Source organism: Lactuca virosa, chromosome 2, assembly GCF_052849685.1.
Source record: "Lactuca virosa cultivar CGN04683 chromosome 2, Lactuca_virosa_CGN04683_v6, whole genome shotgun sequence".
Taxonomy (NCBI): Eukaryota; Viridiplantae; Streptophyta; class Magnoliopsida; order Asterales; family Asteraceae; genus Lactuca; species Lactuca virosa.
The window spans coordinates 148,160,240-148,177,268 of NC_136427.1; the positions used below are offsets into that span (position 1 = coordinate 148,160,240).

Here is a 17,029-nt window from a genome sequence, read left to right on the forward strand (position 1 = left end):
ACCACTCCATTAAGACCTTTCCAAGGTCTTTTACTCATGCATGAGGCCAAATCTCTCATCAAGCTTCCATTTTTATACTCCTAAATGACTAGGGGACCTCAGATCTGACTTTCTTATCAAAAGGGAAGGCTTTACTCAACAAAAGAGATCCAAAGTTCTTAAAAGGGAAAAACCACTAAAACCCTAGCTAGATCTAAAGATTAGGAAGGAAAGATGCAAGCTTTTTACCTCCAGAAGCTTTGCAAGGTGCTTTTGATGCAGGATCTTGAAGCACCCACTTGATCCAAGCTTTCTTGACCACCCCTTCTTCTTGAAATACACACAAAAAGACCACAAATGCACACTTTAAGGCTTAAGAATGATCTCACAAGGTTTCCAGGAGTATATGGACGTTCTAAGGCTGTGGAGGCTCTCTAGGGTTTAGTCCAAGGAACATAAGGTTGCTTAAATAGGCCTCAAGTCCGGATAATTAGGGTTTTGCAACCCTGGCGCGTACGCCCCGCGTAACTCAAGGTACTCCCAGCGTACCTTGATTTCTCCGCGACTACATCCATGCAATACGCTAAGCGTACACTTAAGTACGCCCAGCGTACTTAAGGGACCATTTATGCAAATAATATCTCTTTAGGGTTTTAAGACTTACTAGAATTTTGGATGTTACACTAACTATTCAACACACATCTCAGCGTACTTAAGGGACCATTTATGCAATCGGCTTCTCGACATAATTCAGGCCCCCATCCACCTGAATATCATCCAAGGATATAATCGCGGACTCGTCAGCAACACACTTCCGAAGCTGAGACACGTGGAAGGTGTTGTGGATCTGACTAAGCTCCTCTGGAAGCTCTAAACGATAGGCTACCTTGCCCACACGGGCTATGATCCTGAACGGGCCTATAAATCGAGGCCCTAGCTTGCCTCTCTGACAAAACCTGATAATCCCCTTCCAGGGTGACACTTTCAGTAACACAAAATCCCCCACCTGAAACTCAAGATCCGATCGCCGTCAGTCAGCATAACTCTTCTGGCGGCTCTGCGCAACCCGCAACCGGTCGCGCACCTGCTGGATCAATCCGGTGGTCTTGAGTACCACCTCCGTGCTTCCCATCACCCGATGTCCAACCTCGTCCCAGCATACTGGGGTCCTTCACCTCCGACCATATAACATCTCGAATGGAGCTCGCTCAATACTGGCATGATAACTGTTGTTGTACGAGAACTCTGCCAGTGGAAGGTACATATCCCAACTTCCTCTAAAATCCAGCATGCATGCTCGCAGCATGTCCTCCAATGTCTGGATCGTTCTCTCACTCTGACCGTCAGTCTGAGGGTGATATGTTGTACTGAAGTGTAGTTGAGTACCCAGTTCCTCATGGAACGTTTTCCAAAACCTGGATGTAAACCGAACATCCCTATCCGAAACCACTGACACTAGCACCCCGTGCCTTGACACCACTTCTCGAACATAGATGTCTGCCAACTTTTCTGCGGATATACTCTCAGAGATCGGAATGAAGTGGGCACTCTTCGTCAGTCTGTCCACGATAACCCATATGGCATCCACTCCCCTCGCCGTCCTCGGTAGCTTCGGAATGAAGTCCATAGTGATCTCTTCCCACTTCCACATGGGAATGGGTAACGACTGAACCTTGCCATGAGGCCGCTGGTGCTCGGCCTTGACCTTCCTGCAGGTCAAGCACCGCTCCACAAACCAGGCGATCTCCCGCTTCATGCAGGGCCACCAATAACTCAGTCTCAAGTCCCTATATATTTTTGTTGCACCTGGATGTATAAAAAACTTGGACTTATGCGCCTCCTCTAAGAGTCTCTGCCTCACTCCCCCTGCCAATGGTACCCACACTCGGCCACACTGAGTCAAAAGGCCGCGGCTATCCTTGAAAAACAAAGGATACTGACCCCGAATTTTCTCTGTCTTCCCGTTCTCCTTCTTCACCCCCTCCACCTGAGCCCCCTTGATCATTTCCAACAAGGGCGAAACCACTGTCATCCTCATACAGATGTCCCTAATCGGGGACCCTGACGCCTTGCGACTCAAAGCATCGGCCACCACGTTGGCATTCCCTGGATGGTATAGGATCTCGCAATCATAATCCTTCAGTACATCCACCCATCTCCTCTTCCGCATGTTGAGGTTCTGCTGATCCATCAAATACTTTAGACTCTTGTGGTCGGTATAAATAATGAACCACACTCCATACAAATAGTACCTCCAAATCATGAGGGAAAACACTACCGCCACCAGCTCCAAGTCATGCGTGGGGTAATTTGCCTCGTGAGGCTTCAACTGCCTCGAGGCGTAAGCAATCACATGACCCCTCTGCATCAAAATTGCACCCAACCCTGATATCGATGCATCACAGTATACCACTAAATCATCCAGTCCCTCAGGCAGTACTAGAACCGGAGCATCGCATAACCTCCACCTCAGGGTCTCAAAAGCCCTCTGCTGATTCTCACCCCACCGGAAAGTCACATTCTTCTTGGTCAAACGGGTCAATGGCACGACAATCTTGGAGAAATCCTGGATAAACCTCCGATAATAACCCGCTAAACCCAAGAAGCTACGAATCTCCGAGGCATTCCTCGGTACCTCCCATCGCATCACAGCCTCCACCTTGGCTGGGTCAACCGAAATACCCTCTTGATTGATGACATGCCCCAAAAACTGCACTTCCCGCAGCCAAAAATCACATTTGGAGAACTTTGCATAAAGCTTCTCCGCCCTCAAGGACTCCAGCACTTCTCTCAAGTGCTGCTCGTGCTGCTCTCTGGTTTTGGAGTAAACCAGGATATCATCAATAAAAACGATCACTGACAGATCCAACATCGGTCTACACACCCGGTTCATGAGATCCATGAACGTTGCCGGGGCATTGGTGAGCCCAAATGGCATCACCACAAACTCGTAATGGCCACAACGAGTCCTGAAGGTTGTCTTCGGTATATCCTCATCTCTAATCCTCATCTGATGATACCCGGACCGAAGATAAATCTCGAGTTTGACTTCTGTTGACTTTGGGGCTTTGATCAACATAAGTAATAGAGACCATGGAGGGGTAAAATGGTCTTTTATCCACTTCAAAAGGTTAAAGAGAGGAAGAATAGCCTTCGGTCATTAGAGTTGTGATTAGAGTATCACTTAGAGATATTAATCCCTTGTGTTAGGTAGAGGCTAGTTCGAGATCCGGGAGCGGGGTCTTTACTTGCTGCTGGCCAGGTGAGTCTTCTCACTATACATTACCTAGAGTGGTATCTATATGTAGACCGGAGGGTCTTGTGTGCTATGTGTATGTATGAGATTATGTGCATTGTGATATATGTATGCTATGTGTTGAATAGACCGGACCAGATGGTCCAACGATATAGACCGGACCGAAGGGTCCAACGATATAGATCGGACCGACGGGTCCAACGATACAGACCGGACCGAAGGGTCCAACGAGCTATGACCGGACCAGAGGGTCTAACGAGCTACGGGACTAGAGGGTTCCGTTGAGACACATCGACCGGAGGCTCGCACTGTAGCCTCGAGTGGCATATGTGTTGTATGTGGTATTTTGGGGAACTCACTAAGCTTCGTGCTTACCGTGTTATGTGTTATGTGTTTCAGGTTGTTCTCAGGAATCGCGGGAAGGCACCGACTTGTTTGTACACACCAGAGAAAGAGTTATGTTTTGAGGATACTGGATTTTTAATGGAGTTGTGTTTTGTAATTTGAATAAACGAGATTTCCATACAATTTGTTATGAAAAGTATGCGATTTTAAAATGAAAAATCTGTTTGAAATATTACGGTGTTACAAGTTGGTATCAGAGCCTTGGTTTGAGGGATTCGGATGCGCCTTCGGGTAAATCTGGACTCAAAATGAGGATTTGAGAAAAAATTTCAAAGAAATGATTTTTCTAAAACGAGCAAGAGTTTCTAAGAGAAAACGAGAAGGAGTAGTGTGTACAATCAGCCAGAGCCCGAACGGTGATTTCCCAAAATACCCTTATTTTGTGTTATGAGATATTCTATGAGATATTATGCATGCTAGAGATAGGCTAGGTATTTCATATTTTAGGACTAGAGTGGCCTGATTTGTGATGCCTTAGCCTAGGAGTTGCGGTTATCTGTGATATGCTTTAGAGTATGTGCTGAGTAAGAGTATCCAGAGGGAATCCTTTTGAGAGAGGGATTGAGTAGAAGAGTAATCTAGGAGAGATACCTGGATGAGCATTCGTGGAATTTTCTGAGAGGGTAGTCATAGGCCCGCGTGGGGTGAAGTTGCTTGAGTTCGGTGATATCCTACGAGTATGAGGAGGGCAAGTAGGATAATAGCCTAGAGAGGTTTTATGTACTAATAGAGGTTATTCGATGCCCGAATGCTGCTTGCTTCGTGCTTTGTGGAACTCTCGATGATGGGAGTTAGCTACCAAGTGAATATGACGATATTCAGGAGGTAGATGCCTGGCATCATAAGGAGTTCTTCAACAGCTGATGGCGGAAAAGTGTGAGAACCTAGGAAGAGCCTAGGAAAGGGTCACCCTAGTCAAATGAGTACGCTGACAGAGTTGGATATTTCGCAAGACGAGCGAATACGCATGACGGGGTTGGTGATTGAGAAGGTCGAGAAGCTACTTAGGGACTCGGGGATGGTCCGTGTGGAAAGCATGGGTAGATATGGCAGGTAGTATGGGCCCGTACTACTGAAAGCAGACGACCCATACTCGATACAGGGAACATTCCGGAGGTTTTAAGTAGCAGATCGAGAGGTGATTTCATGGTTCGAGTACCATGATTTGTAGCAGATCGAGAGGTGGTTTCATGGTTCGAGTACCATGAATTGTAGCAGATCGAGAGGTGCTTTCATGGTTCGAGTACCATGAATTGTAGCAGATCGAGAGGTGATTTCATGGTTTGAGTACCATGATTTGTAGTAGATCGAGAGGTGATTTCATGGTTCGAGTACCATGATTTGTAGCAGATCGAGAGGTGATGTCATGGGTCGAGTACCATGACTCGTAGCGGATTGAGAAGAGATAAAATGGTTCGGGTACCATGATTCATAGCAGATCGAGAGGTGGCCACATGGTTCGAGTACCATGACCCGTGGCGGTTAGTGTTACTGGTTCTACCAGTTATTCCATTGAAATTGGTTAGACTGAGATCAGATGTGAAAGAGTATGGGGCCAGAGGGCCATGATGAACGAGTTTTAGTGGAGCATCCCTTGAGAGGGAAATCGAGTTAGCTCTGAGGGATTTTTGGTAAGATAGCAGATGAAGTCGCAAGGCTCAAGGATGAGTAGAGATGGCAGTTATGGAGGATTGCGGCATGAGTTGAGAAATCAGCCGATAGTGGAGATGTCACCTTCTGTGACATGGATGGTATTATTTCCGTTTCCTGTGGGAAACATAAGAGGTGTTAAGAATTCGGTTTCCGAGCTTGGGGGTAGAACCCTGCGGGTTAGCATTGATGGCGACCTTCCATCAGAGTATTTGGGCAATATGTCTGCCGAGAGGTAATGTTAGAGCAAGAGCAGGTTGTCAGCGGGGACTCAGATGGTTAAGGACCAGGATACACCCTATTTGAGCATAGTAGGGCATGTGTTAGCTGCAGCAACGGACGGTCACGAAGAGTATATCGGAGCAATGGCTCTTAGTGTCTATGATGGGTATCGAGTGGTTAGAGAATTGGATATAGAGACATGCGGTGCGAATTCCCGAGACTAGGGTTATCGGTGGTCGAGGTGAGTTGCAGAGGGAGTTAATGCATGTTGTCCGCGTTCAAGGAAGGATGAGTATCTGCACGGCAGGTGGCCGTTGGTCAGAGGCCTTGTGGCAGATAAGAATTTTTCGAGGTGGATGGTTCATAGGGATACTTCGGTAGTTGGGAGATTTTGGTTCGATGAATGGACTATTCTATGCTCTTTGGAAAGGGTAAGAGATGATCAGGCAGCCAATTTCCGGGACGGCATGCGTAATCTCGCTTGGTTTTGAGCAATAGAGGAAAGAGTTTCGGAGGGTCATTTTCATGTTCCGAGCCGTTGGCGATTTCTCCGTGTTTCAGTTTGGGAGATGGAGTATTTCGGGGTTACAAGTGGCATGAGAGAAAGACCGGTTGCGAGGCTCCAAGGAAGCAATGTGGTATCTGAGTATGATGCCATGAGTATGAGATCAGTGGTAGAGTCAAGACACTGCGAGACGTTGTGATGGTATTCCGGGGTATCCGAGTTTAATGTCCTAAAATCTCGGATTATTTTGAGTTTGAGTTTGAGATGACGAGTGGAGTATCAAGTGTCTATGGTTCCGGTGGGGGCCCTTCAGCTAATTGACATCAAATGGATTTATTCAAGAATGTGAATTGCAGCGAGAAAGAGAGGTGTTGTCACGACGATGGTCGTCCGAAGTAGTGATGGTTAGCCCGGATGGGTGTGTGTACCTATCTATGCTGGGCCGCAGAGCATGAGTTAATGATCATAGTATGGTGTCAACCTGAGGATGAGGTTGTAAAGTGGTAAGAGTAAGTGCGGTAAGACTGCGGGGAGCTGCAGTTTCAATGAGTCAGTGCAGAGGGGTGTGGTGATGCTACGGGGAGCCGTAGTACTCACTATTCAGTGAGAGGTTGTGGTGATGCTACGGGGAGCCGTAGTACTCACTATTCAGTGAGAGGTTGTGGTGATGCTACGGGGAGCCGTAGTACTCACTATTCAGCGAGAGGTTGTGGTGATGCTACGGGGAGCCGTAGTACTCACTATTCAGTGAGGGGTGTGGTGATGCTACGGGGAGCCGTAGTACTCACTATTCAGTGGGAGGTCATTGTGATACTACGTGGAGCTGTAGTACCTACTAGTCAGCGAGAGAATGTTGTGATGAAGTGCTCTCTGATCAGAGCTTGACGCAAAAGAGTTTTAGGCTTGGGTAGCCCTAATATTTGACTTGTGGAAGCCTGGGGTCGAACCAGGGGCGAGACTGGGGTCTCCATGTTTGTCGGAAGTCGTTATATTCTGAATGGAGTAGTGGTTTTCATGGCCAAGGGAAGTGAATCAGTGAGGTACGCATGGGTTGCGGGTCATGAGTCACAGGTTGAGTGGTTCATTGGGACGAGTGGTTCCAATTCTGGATCGGACCAGACTCTCGATATTGAGTTGGACTCTAGTGGTGCATTGAGTAGGCGAAATGAGACTCCGGATTCTGAGATGGGTTCCATTTTGAGGAATATTATTTGTCATCAGATGTTTTGGACCGGAGTGGGTCAGTTCGTTGGTGCGGGAGGTACCGCAAGACGCTCGTGTCTAGGGAGTAGTGTTCGTCGGGGGTCGAGGGTGAAACAATTTTGTAGGATTATGGAATCCGTTGGGGTAAAGAGAACTTCGTGACTTGGGTGTCACTAGGCCGAGATAGTTGTTATGAGAAGGAAGTCAGTAAGACATTTCAGGATATGTTATGGGTGACCTTTGGAGGTTCAACTGTGGAGTCAGAAGTTGACCTAGTGCTCAGTATTAAAAAGGGGTATGAGGAACGAAGCTGGGACTTGTGATTGTGATGTCTGAGGACACTTCTGAGCGAGCCTGGTTATTCTCTTGTGTCTGAAGGGCAGAGTGTTGAGGATTCTTTGTTCGGATGGGTTCTGATAGCAGTTTAGTGTATGATCCCTGGTGGGGTGTGGACCCTTCCATTCCTTGGGGCGTGATTTGGATCATTAGCATGTTGATATGAGTGAGCGGTAGCCGATTGTTGGATTTGGTCGTGTGAGAATCAGAGGATCAGTGAGTTATCAGGGTTTGATATTCGAGGAGCGAATATCATGGTGATCGCTTGAGTAGGCGGTCTGGAGGCGGGTCAGGCTACTAGAGCTTCCGGTTAGTAGGGAGGAGTATATTAGCGACGAAAGAGTTGGTTCAGTTCTGGTCTTGGGAGTTTTGTGTGGTTTCAGGTGTCCATAGAGAAAGTTATCGGGGTAGTATGAGATCCTTTCGGTGGTGCCTTTTGGGTTGATGATTTCATTATGTGAGTGGTTAAGGAGTGATTTCGAGGGCGAAATATAATTCAAGTGGGGGAGAATTGTAACATCCGGATTTTCAGAGGTATTATGGTGTCGGTTAATCTTGTGATTAAAGGAGGGACTCGACGAGTTGAGAATCCAACTCGCCGAGTCGAGTCGGGTTTCTCCCGTGGATTAAATGAGTGGACTCGACGACTCCGAGGAGAGGGACTCGCCGAGTAGGCGCTGATTAGAGAAACCCTAATTTCCGGGGTTTGGGACCTATTTTTAAAACATACACTTAGCAAGTTCCATATAATCAACGAAGCTCAATATCAGTATAACATGGTTATTCAGATTGGGAAACTACTTACTTGGCTCGGCTGATCACATGCGTCGCACTCTCATCCTTTGGGTTTCTTTTAAATTTCCTTTTGGTTACTTTTGAAAACATTTTATCACCTCCTTAGTTTGAGTCCTGTCACACCCGAGGATGTGCCCGGATCCCTCGAAGCAAGGCTCTGATACCAACTTGTAACAACCCAATTTTTCAAAGAAATTTTTTCACTTTTGAGTTAATCAAAACAATCTCATAAACCACAGATTCCCAACCACATGTTTTCAAATTAATATTCATGACATCTTTGTTTTCCTTTTTAAAACATCAGAGGGTCCCAAATACATTAAAAACGAGATAGAGTGCGCGCCACATCATCACGCCGGGCCCTTGCCCTTGGGCTCAGAAGTACCTGAAACAAATCAACAACCTATAAGCGAAATGCTTAGTGAGTTTCCCAGAGCATACCACACGCAAACACATACACATAACCTGATAGCTAATTAAAGCCACAAACATGCCATAGAAACCATGCAATACAATCAACAAGAATGCCATGGGCTACCCCACATGGTCTTTACCTAGGACTGTCATGGCCTACCCCACATGGCCTTACATCCAATGCCATGGGCTACCCCACATGGTCTTTACCTAGGAATGCCATGGGCTACCCCACATGGTCTTATATCCAGTGCCACGGCCTCCCCCCGGGGTCTTCCATACCAGCATAATATCACATAACATAACAATTCATAAATGCATAAGACACATACAACATGTACACATAATGGATCGGCCTTGGTGCTGTAGATCCATAGGTATGGTGAGAAGACTCACCTCCGTCCGATGAATACGAATACTGTCCTCCTAGAAATTCACAGCCTCCCGAGCTGAATAACAATAATCATAATACAATCAATAATAGGGCCTTAAATTACCCAAATAAAAGCCAAATCTTCAAAGTCTACCCCCAAGGCCCAATTACCCTTTTATTGCAAATGGGCCCCAAAGTCCAAGTCCAATATCCTTAACGGGCCCCTTGGCCCAATAAGGCCCAATCAATAAGTCCATGGCCCAAACAGGCAAGAAGGCCCATAACTCACAGAATCGAGTCAAGCCCAACCACCAAATGAGGCCCAAAGGCCCGAAACAGCTTAGGGCCCAACTGAGCTGCATACGCCCAACATACCACCCTGGTACGCGCATCGTACTGAAGGTTTGGGCACTACGCGCCGCGTACAGCTGGTTACGCTCAGCGTACAAACAGCTTAAGCACTTTTTCCATTAAGTGCTTAATACTCGAATCCATCACGACCAAAAGTTAGATCTAAGTCTGAAAAGATGTCCTAAGGCATAAAGTTGGCAACTTTATGCCCTTGCATGTCTCATACACACCCAACCACTCCATTAAGAACTTTCCAAGGTCTTTTACTCATGCACGAGGCCATATCTCTCATCAAGCTTCCATTTTTATACTCCTAAATGAGTAGGGGACCTCAGATCTGACTTTCTTATCAAAAGGGAAGGCTTTACTCACCAAAAGAGATCCAAAGTTCTTAAAAGGGACAAACCACCAAAACCCTAGCTAGATCTAAAGATTACGAAGGAAAGATGCAAGCTTTTTACCTCCAGAAGCTTTGCAAGGTGCTTTTGATGCAGGATCTTGAAGCACCCACTTGATCCAAGCTTGCTTGACCACCTCTTCTTCTTGAAATACACACAAAAAGGCCACAAATGCACACTTTAAGGCTTAAGAATGATCTCACAAGGTTTCCAGGAGTATATGGACATTCTAAGGCTATGGAGGCTCTCTAGGGTTTAGTCCAAGGAACATAAGGTTGCTTAAATAGGCCTCAAGTCCGGATAATTAGGGTTTTGCAACCCTGGCGCGTACGCCCCACGTAACTCAAGGTACGCCCAGCGTACCTTGATTCCTCCGCGACAACATCCATGTAGTACGCTAAGCGTACACTTAAGTACGCCCAGCGTACTTAAGGGACCATTTATGCAAATAATATACTCTTTAGGGTTTTAAGACTTACTAGAATTTTGGATGTTACACTAACTATTCAACACACATCTAATTTTAAATAAATAAACAATTAATTTACTTCATTATTCTATTAGTTTCCGTTTAATAAACTTTTGGGTTATTAAATTTTATTTTTACCTACCAGCATGCCCTAAAATTCTTATATACTTGATCGTCTGATGTTCGATATAAAATTTGGGATGTTGCCCGGTCTCTTCAAGAAAACCACCCATCCACGAGCTAAGTTAGTGTAAGCTATGACGTTTACTCCATGTTTACAGATAAAATTCATAGAAGCTAGGTCATCAAACGTATTATAAAATTTGGGATGTTACCAAATCTCTTCAAAAATACCACCCATCTAGGACCTAAGCTAGTGTTAGCCTATGAAGTTCACTACATGCTCAAAGAAATAATTCGTAGAAGCTAGGTCATCAAGCGTAAAATTTATCTCATTTTGATGTTGAGAACGAGATGGTATCACGACAACAGGAGGAGGCAAATAATGCTTCAGACAAAAAAGAGCCCTATATAAACAAATACTATATTCAACATTTGGTGCCTAAAAATATTTGAGCAAATAAAAAAATCGAAGGAACGATAGCAAATTGTTCAGAAATTAATATCGAATAACCAATCCAAATCCCTCTCAAGAGAAGCCAAACGATCAGAAAGTTTCTTCTTCCCATCATGATGAACATCCAAATCCATCTCAAGAGAAGCCCTATATAAACTGTAATGTATTCAACACTTGATGCCATGTGGACTTGATTTTTTTTAATTTGCGGTTTTAAGAGTTTAAAAAGTATTACTAATTAACACCTTAAAAACGTCCAATTTCAATAACTTACATAAACACTAACAAACTAATAAATTGAGTAATTAACAAATAACCACTTAACAATCCGACGTTTAAATAGCTTAATTTAAAAGTTAAAACAACAACATTTTTGTCTCCTACTATTTTCCCTTTTTTCTTCCGATGTACCAATTTGCTATTCGAACTTTCTTTCCACTACCTAGACTACAAGGCAAGCAAAATCATTACATACTCAACAATTAAAAAATTATTAAACATTAGAGAATATAAACAAAGAAAAACAAAATTTTTTGTCGACTATTTTATAAATATGATTCTTTTGTTTGGGAGTGAAATGGAGTACTGTGTTTAATGTTATATCTTGGCTTGTCTTATACAAGTGCATAAAGCATACAAAATTAACAAAAATGGTAGCTCTTTGTGGTAAATCTAACTAATATACTATCTAATCTTTCTTCCGGTTGACGTTTAAAGTGAACGAAAGCTGATGAAGTTATCTAGGAGACCAAATATTTTGTAATATCAGTTGATAATGTTACGAGTTCTCTCTCTCTCTCTCTTTCTCTCTCTCTCTCTCTCTCTTTTAACTCAATAAACGATGTTTTTTGTTATAAAGTTGTACTGATTTCTCAAAAAATGAGTGGTGATCAATGTGTAGCATATGGGTCTAAGATCTTGTGATAGTGATATATAACCAATTACTACCCCCACATGCTTTTGTTCCTTAACAAAATTAAAATATAAGTTATCATTGATGCATTATAAGACCCAATTGGGCCTCACTTCAAAACTACTCCTTCGTATGAACAACGAACTAGTGATTGGATATACGAATAGAGTTATAACAATTTTTAACTATTCTTGTAATTACTTACACACCATAGGATCGCGTAAATTAAAGCCAATGAGTCCTACGATAAATCTATGCAATTTTTCTTACCACAACTAATTAATATGCAAAATTGTTGCATAATGACATTAACTGAGAATCATAGAACACCCGTAGAAATAGTATGTTTAATCCGTATTATGCATTTTGATCATGACCAACAGGAAAATGAAAAACACCTTCATGTTTGATTTTAGTTTCGCACATCGGTGATATTCCTAGCTATATTGATACTTGTTTTTTGAAATTGAGCAGACACTTCGGTTTTTTCTTAAATATTGACAATGAATTTTGTTTCTCCTTCAAGTGTAAACCTATATCGTCAAATAATATACATGGTATTCCAAACAAGTCAAAATTCATATTTTATACAACTGGGACAAGTGACTCAGTCTCGCATGTTGCAAAATGGTATGTGATTCGTGCTTTACAAAAAAGTGTTAGCAAACAGAATGATGTCAGTTGACTTCAAAATGCTCCCAGACCACTTGCAAGATCATAGAATGTCTGCTCACAACACCGGATTGTTAGGCCGCCCATTGGATGGTCATATCCAAACTCTTCCTCCGTCTCACGTAATAAGTCCTGAAATGAAGGCTGGCTTAACAATGACACAGGAATCACAAAACGCTTCTTTTCTTGCTCTCCAACATAAACTGCAAAATATCCTTTCGGTAGTTCCGTTTCTGTTGTGCGGGTTCCATTTGACAAAGACCGTTGTAGTATTTGTCTTGCTTGAATGATCCGATGCATACGAATACCCATTTTTCTGAAGGTTTATCACGGAGGGACAAAAGAATTTGAGAGTATTCTCTAAGTGAAAGATGTACAGGAGGAGTTTGAGAGGAAATTATGCTGGTGCTTTGCGTATCATATGCTATATATAAAGGTTTATTGGAGCTTCAAATGTACAGTAATTAATAAAAAGGAAATTAAATGACAGATCGGGACATTGCGACTGGACGACAAGCTAGATCATGTGCTGTGTCTTTTCACTTGTATAATTAAAAGTACGATCTTGAATTGCACAACCACAAAGTCACAAGCAATAATATGGCTTAATCATGTACTTGTGAATAGAAACGAATTTAACAAAGAAGATAACTTGTATCACCAGTATTCTAAACTTAGTTGGGTATGAAAAACGGTTGAAGGACCATGGTCCCCTGTAATATTAAGATGAATGTGGCAATGCCTCCCAACAAACACAATATTGTGGCAAAAATCTCTGGGGTTTTCTTGAAACATATGTGGCCCTATCATAAATACATGAATTAGACATTGGATCAGTCTTACAGGTTGGAAGACAAAGCCATGTGAGGTTGCCATTTCTTCCACCGTATGTCACCATCCTCAATCAAGATCTGCTTAGTTGTATCTCTGTATATAAAGACCATTCCATATGAATCACACAACCACAACATCTTCTGAAATCGTTCGCACCCTTTCACCTAGAAGACGTGCTTTGAGAGTTTCCTTCCTCAATCAGGCTTTTGAAGTGAACAGACACCCCCTCCTTAAAAATGGCCATCCTTTTTCCTCGGATCATTCAAGCAAAACAAATTCTGCGAAGATCATTATCCAATGGAAGCAGCACAACCAAATCTATGGACATCCCGAAAGGCTATTTAGCAATCTATGTTGGTGAGCAAGAGAAGAAGCGATATGTGGTTCCTGTATGGTTGTTAAGCGAACCTGCTTTTCAAGAATTACTAGATCAGGCAGAACAAGAATTTGGGTATGTTCATCAAATGGGGGGCCTCACTATTCCATGCAGTGAATATACATTCAATGATATTGCTTCTCAGTTGGGCGCATTATGACTTCTATACAGCATTCTTACAACCAACTAACCACTAGGTTTTTTTTTATCATTTGTAAATAAATCAAGACAATTTTCCCTCTTGTATGAAATCGGATCAAGGAACAGTTTTGAGTTTACTATAATTTGCTTAGTGTATGAATGAGAAACTAATTTCACGGTTGATTATTTTGGAAATATGAATTTTGGGAGTGAAATGGAGTTTTAACAAAGATAGTTGCTTCTAGTGGTAAACCGAACTAATACCAACTAATCTTTCTTCCATTTGACATTTTAGGTGAATGAAACTAAGGGAAACCAAATATTTCGTAATATGAATTGGTAATTAATGTTATGTATGCTGGACTTTTAACTCTATAAACAATGTGGTATTTATCAAGTTCAGACTTATCTTCAAAAATATAATTGGTGAACAATATGTAGCACTTGGGTCGATGACCTTGTGATGGTGATATATAAAACATTAAATCTCACATGCTTTTGTTCTTTAAGCAAATTAATATATAAGTTGGCATAACATTGATGCATTAGACGACGAATTGGGTCCCACTTGAAAACAATTCCATCGTATGAAAAAAGAACCTGGTGATTAGATATATGAATAGCGTTATATCAATGTTTAACTATTCTTTTGATTACTTATACACCGATATATCATGTAAATTAGAGCCAATGAGTCATGTTTTTACAACTATGCAATTTCCTTATCACAACCCATTAATATGTGAAATTGTTGCATTAAGTATTAACTAAGAATCATCGTAGAATATCAGTAGAAGTATTATGTTCAATCATGATTATGCACTATGACCGTTACGTACAAGACAATGAAAAAACATTGATATTTGATTTTGGTTCCTCGTATCAGGTGTAAGCACATGTTGTTATTAGATTAGCCAACAACTGAACAAAAAAAGTATAGTATGCGTATATTCACAGTTTTTTTTTTTTTTTTTTTTTTTTTTTTTTTTTTTTTTAATTGAGCAGACACTTCTTTTTTGAAAGAAAAAAAATGTTGACAATGCATTTTGTTTCTCATTCAAGTATAAGCTTATATCGTCAAATAATATATGGGGTACTCCAAACAAGTGAAAATTCATGTTTTATACAACAGGGACAAGTGACACAATCTCGCATGCATGTTGCAAAAAGGTCGATCAATGCTTTACAAAAATGTGTAAGAAAATAGAATGATGTAACTTGACTTCAAAATGCTCCCAGGCGACTTTGAAGATCAAAGAATGTCTTCTCACTACAACGGATTTTAGGCCACCCATTGGATTGTCATATCGAAATCCAAACTCTTCCTCTGCCTAACGAGCACAGTTCATGAACATCGAGGTCTAAATATGTGACATCCCCAATTTCACGGCCAGAAAATACCGATTTCGTTTATGCTTTTTAAAATAAAATCAGAGTAATCTTTCAAAAGGTGTTGCGGAATTTGTCCCCAAAACAAAATATAATAAATATTTATCAAAGCATTTCTTAAAGAAATGTATTTCCATTTTATTACAAAACTTGGGATGTCCACATCGATACAGACCAAAAGAATAAATAAAACATACATTCATTTACACTAGTGATTTACATCTCCTTTAATCTCTCAGTGCAAAACAGCTTCGTATCGATACCTGTGATACAAATAAACTAAGTGCGTCAGGCTTGGGAGCCTGGTGAGCATATAGGGTTTTTAACCCACAATAATATAATTATTATATTTAATCATCAAACAATCAATGCAATTACCCATCCCCATTATCTTCTTTATTTCTTAAGGTCTTACCCTAAGAATCCACTATCTTTCATTCATTCGTTCTTAAGGATTGACCTAAGGAATTGGCACAAAGTTCATTGCTGCCCGAGGTTCATCTACACAGTACTAAATCCATAGCTACCAAGGTTCATCTACACAATACTAAATCCATAGCTACCAAGGTTCATCTACACAGTACAAAATCCATAGCTACCAAGGTTCATCTACAAAGTACTAAATCCATAGCTACCATTGTATTTATATAAGGCACTAAATCTATAGTTGCCAGGGTTTTTAGAGTACACCGGTGAACATCAAGTCCACAACACCTACAGGTTGCGAGCTTGCTAGTGTTCCACTGGACTGTCTAGAATAGTCCGTGGTTGTCATCCCTACTCTGCTGAATGACGGGGGCCATCGTTTGGGTGAAGGTTTCACTCATTTTTCACCTGTCACCCTCATCTCACGATCTATATCATCTTTCGTCTCATCCTCAAACTCATCTTTCCTTACACACCAACTATTTCATCTACCTATGTTCTACCCAACATATTTGTAGACATAAATTACATATATAGTTTAAATCATTTAAAAACCTGTATAAAACATTCATTCCAACAACCATCTCAAGTAAACAAACAACGTATAAACACATAACACGTATTTCATAGCAAATACTTCATATCTATGCGGTAGAAGAAAGTAACTACACACTCACTTGATTAGACGATGCTCGGACAGCACTACGGCTCTTCGAGTACTATTCTTTTGATGTAACAAGGATATCTTCACACACCAGGCTTCTCGCGGGCAGAGCTTTGGCTTGAAACTCTTTTCTTCTCGGGATCTTCGGAGCGTCGGGACTCGCTTCTGGTATCGGGGATGATACCGGGACTTCGGGGGTACTTCAAGATGACCAGAGAGGGTATCGGAAGAGAGGGAGTAAGAAAATAGCAACCAAAACCGGCTGCCCTTCGATTTCTATTTATAGGGCCATTTTTCTAGATTCACGTCGTGAATCTCAAATATTCACGTCGTGAGTTCAGTAGTCATCAGGTGCGTCATCGCAACTTGCGTCTGTCAGGCTCCAGAAGTCATAAATACTGAGTTCACGTCGTGAACACTGTATTCACGTCGTGAACTCTGACACATTGTCGGGGTTCGCGCCCCGAACTTCAGAAATTCATATCTTTCGCATACGAGCTCCGTTTTCGACGTTCTTTATATCCACGCGTAGGTGTGATTATGCTCTACAACTCTCGTTTAGACTCCGATGACTAATTTTGACTTTAACTTTTATTATATTATTTTTAGTAGGCCGGGACAGGAAAACTCCGTTAGGAATTCATAACTCCTTCATCTGACGTCCGTTTTCGTCTGTCTTTT

At 42.1% G+C, this 17,029-nt stretch overlaps 1 protein-coding gene across 1 annotated transcript; it reads right to left on the bottom strand.

Moving 5' to 3' along the window:
• Positions 1-12,533: 12,533 nt before the first annotated feature.
• On the bottom strand, positions 12,534-12,830 carry LOC145157854 (auxin-responsive protein SAUR21-like). The gene has a single exon (XM_079076835.1). It carries the CDS (start codon positions 12,828-12,830, stop codon positions 12,534-12,536), a length of 297 nt encoding a protein of 98 aa, XP_078932961.1.
• Between the last annotated feature and the right edge of the window lie 4,199 nt (positions 12,831-17,029).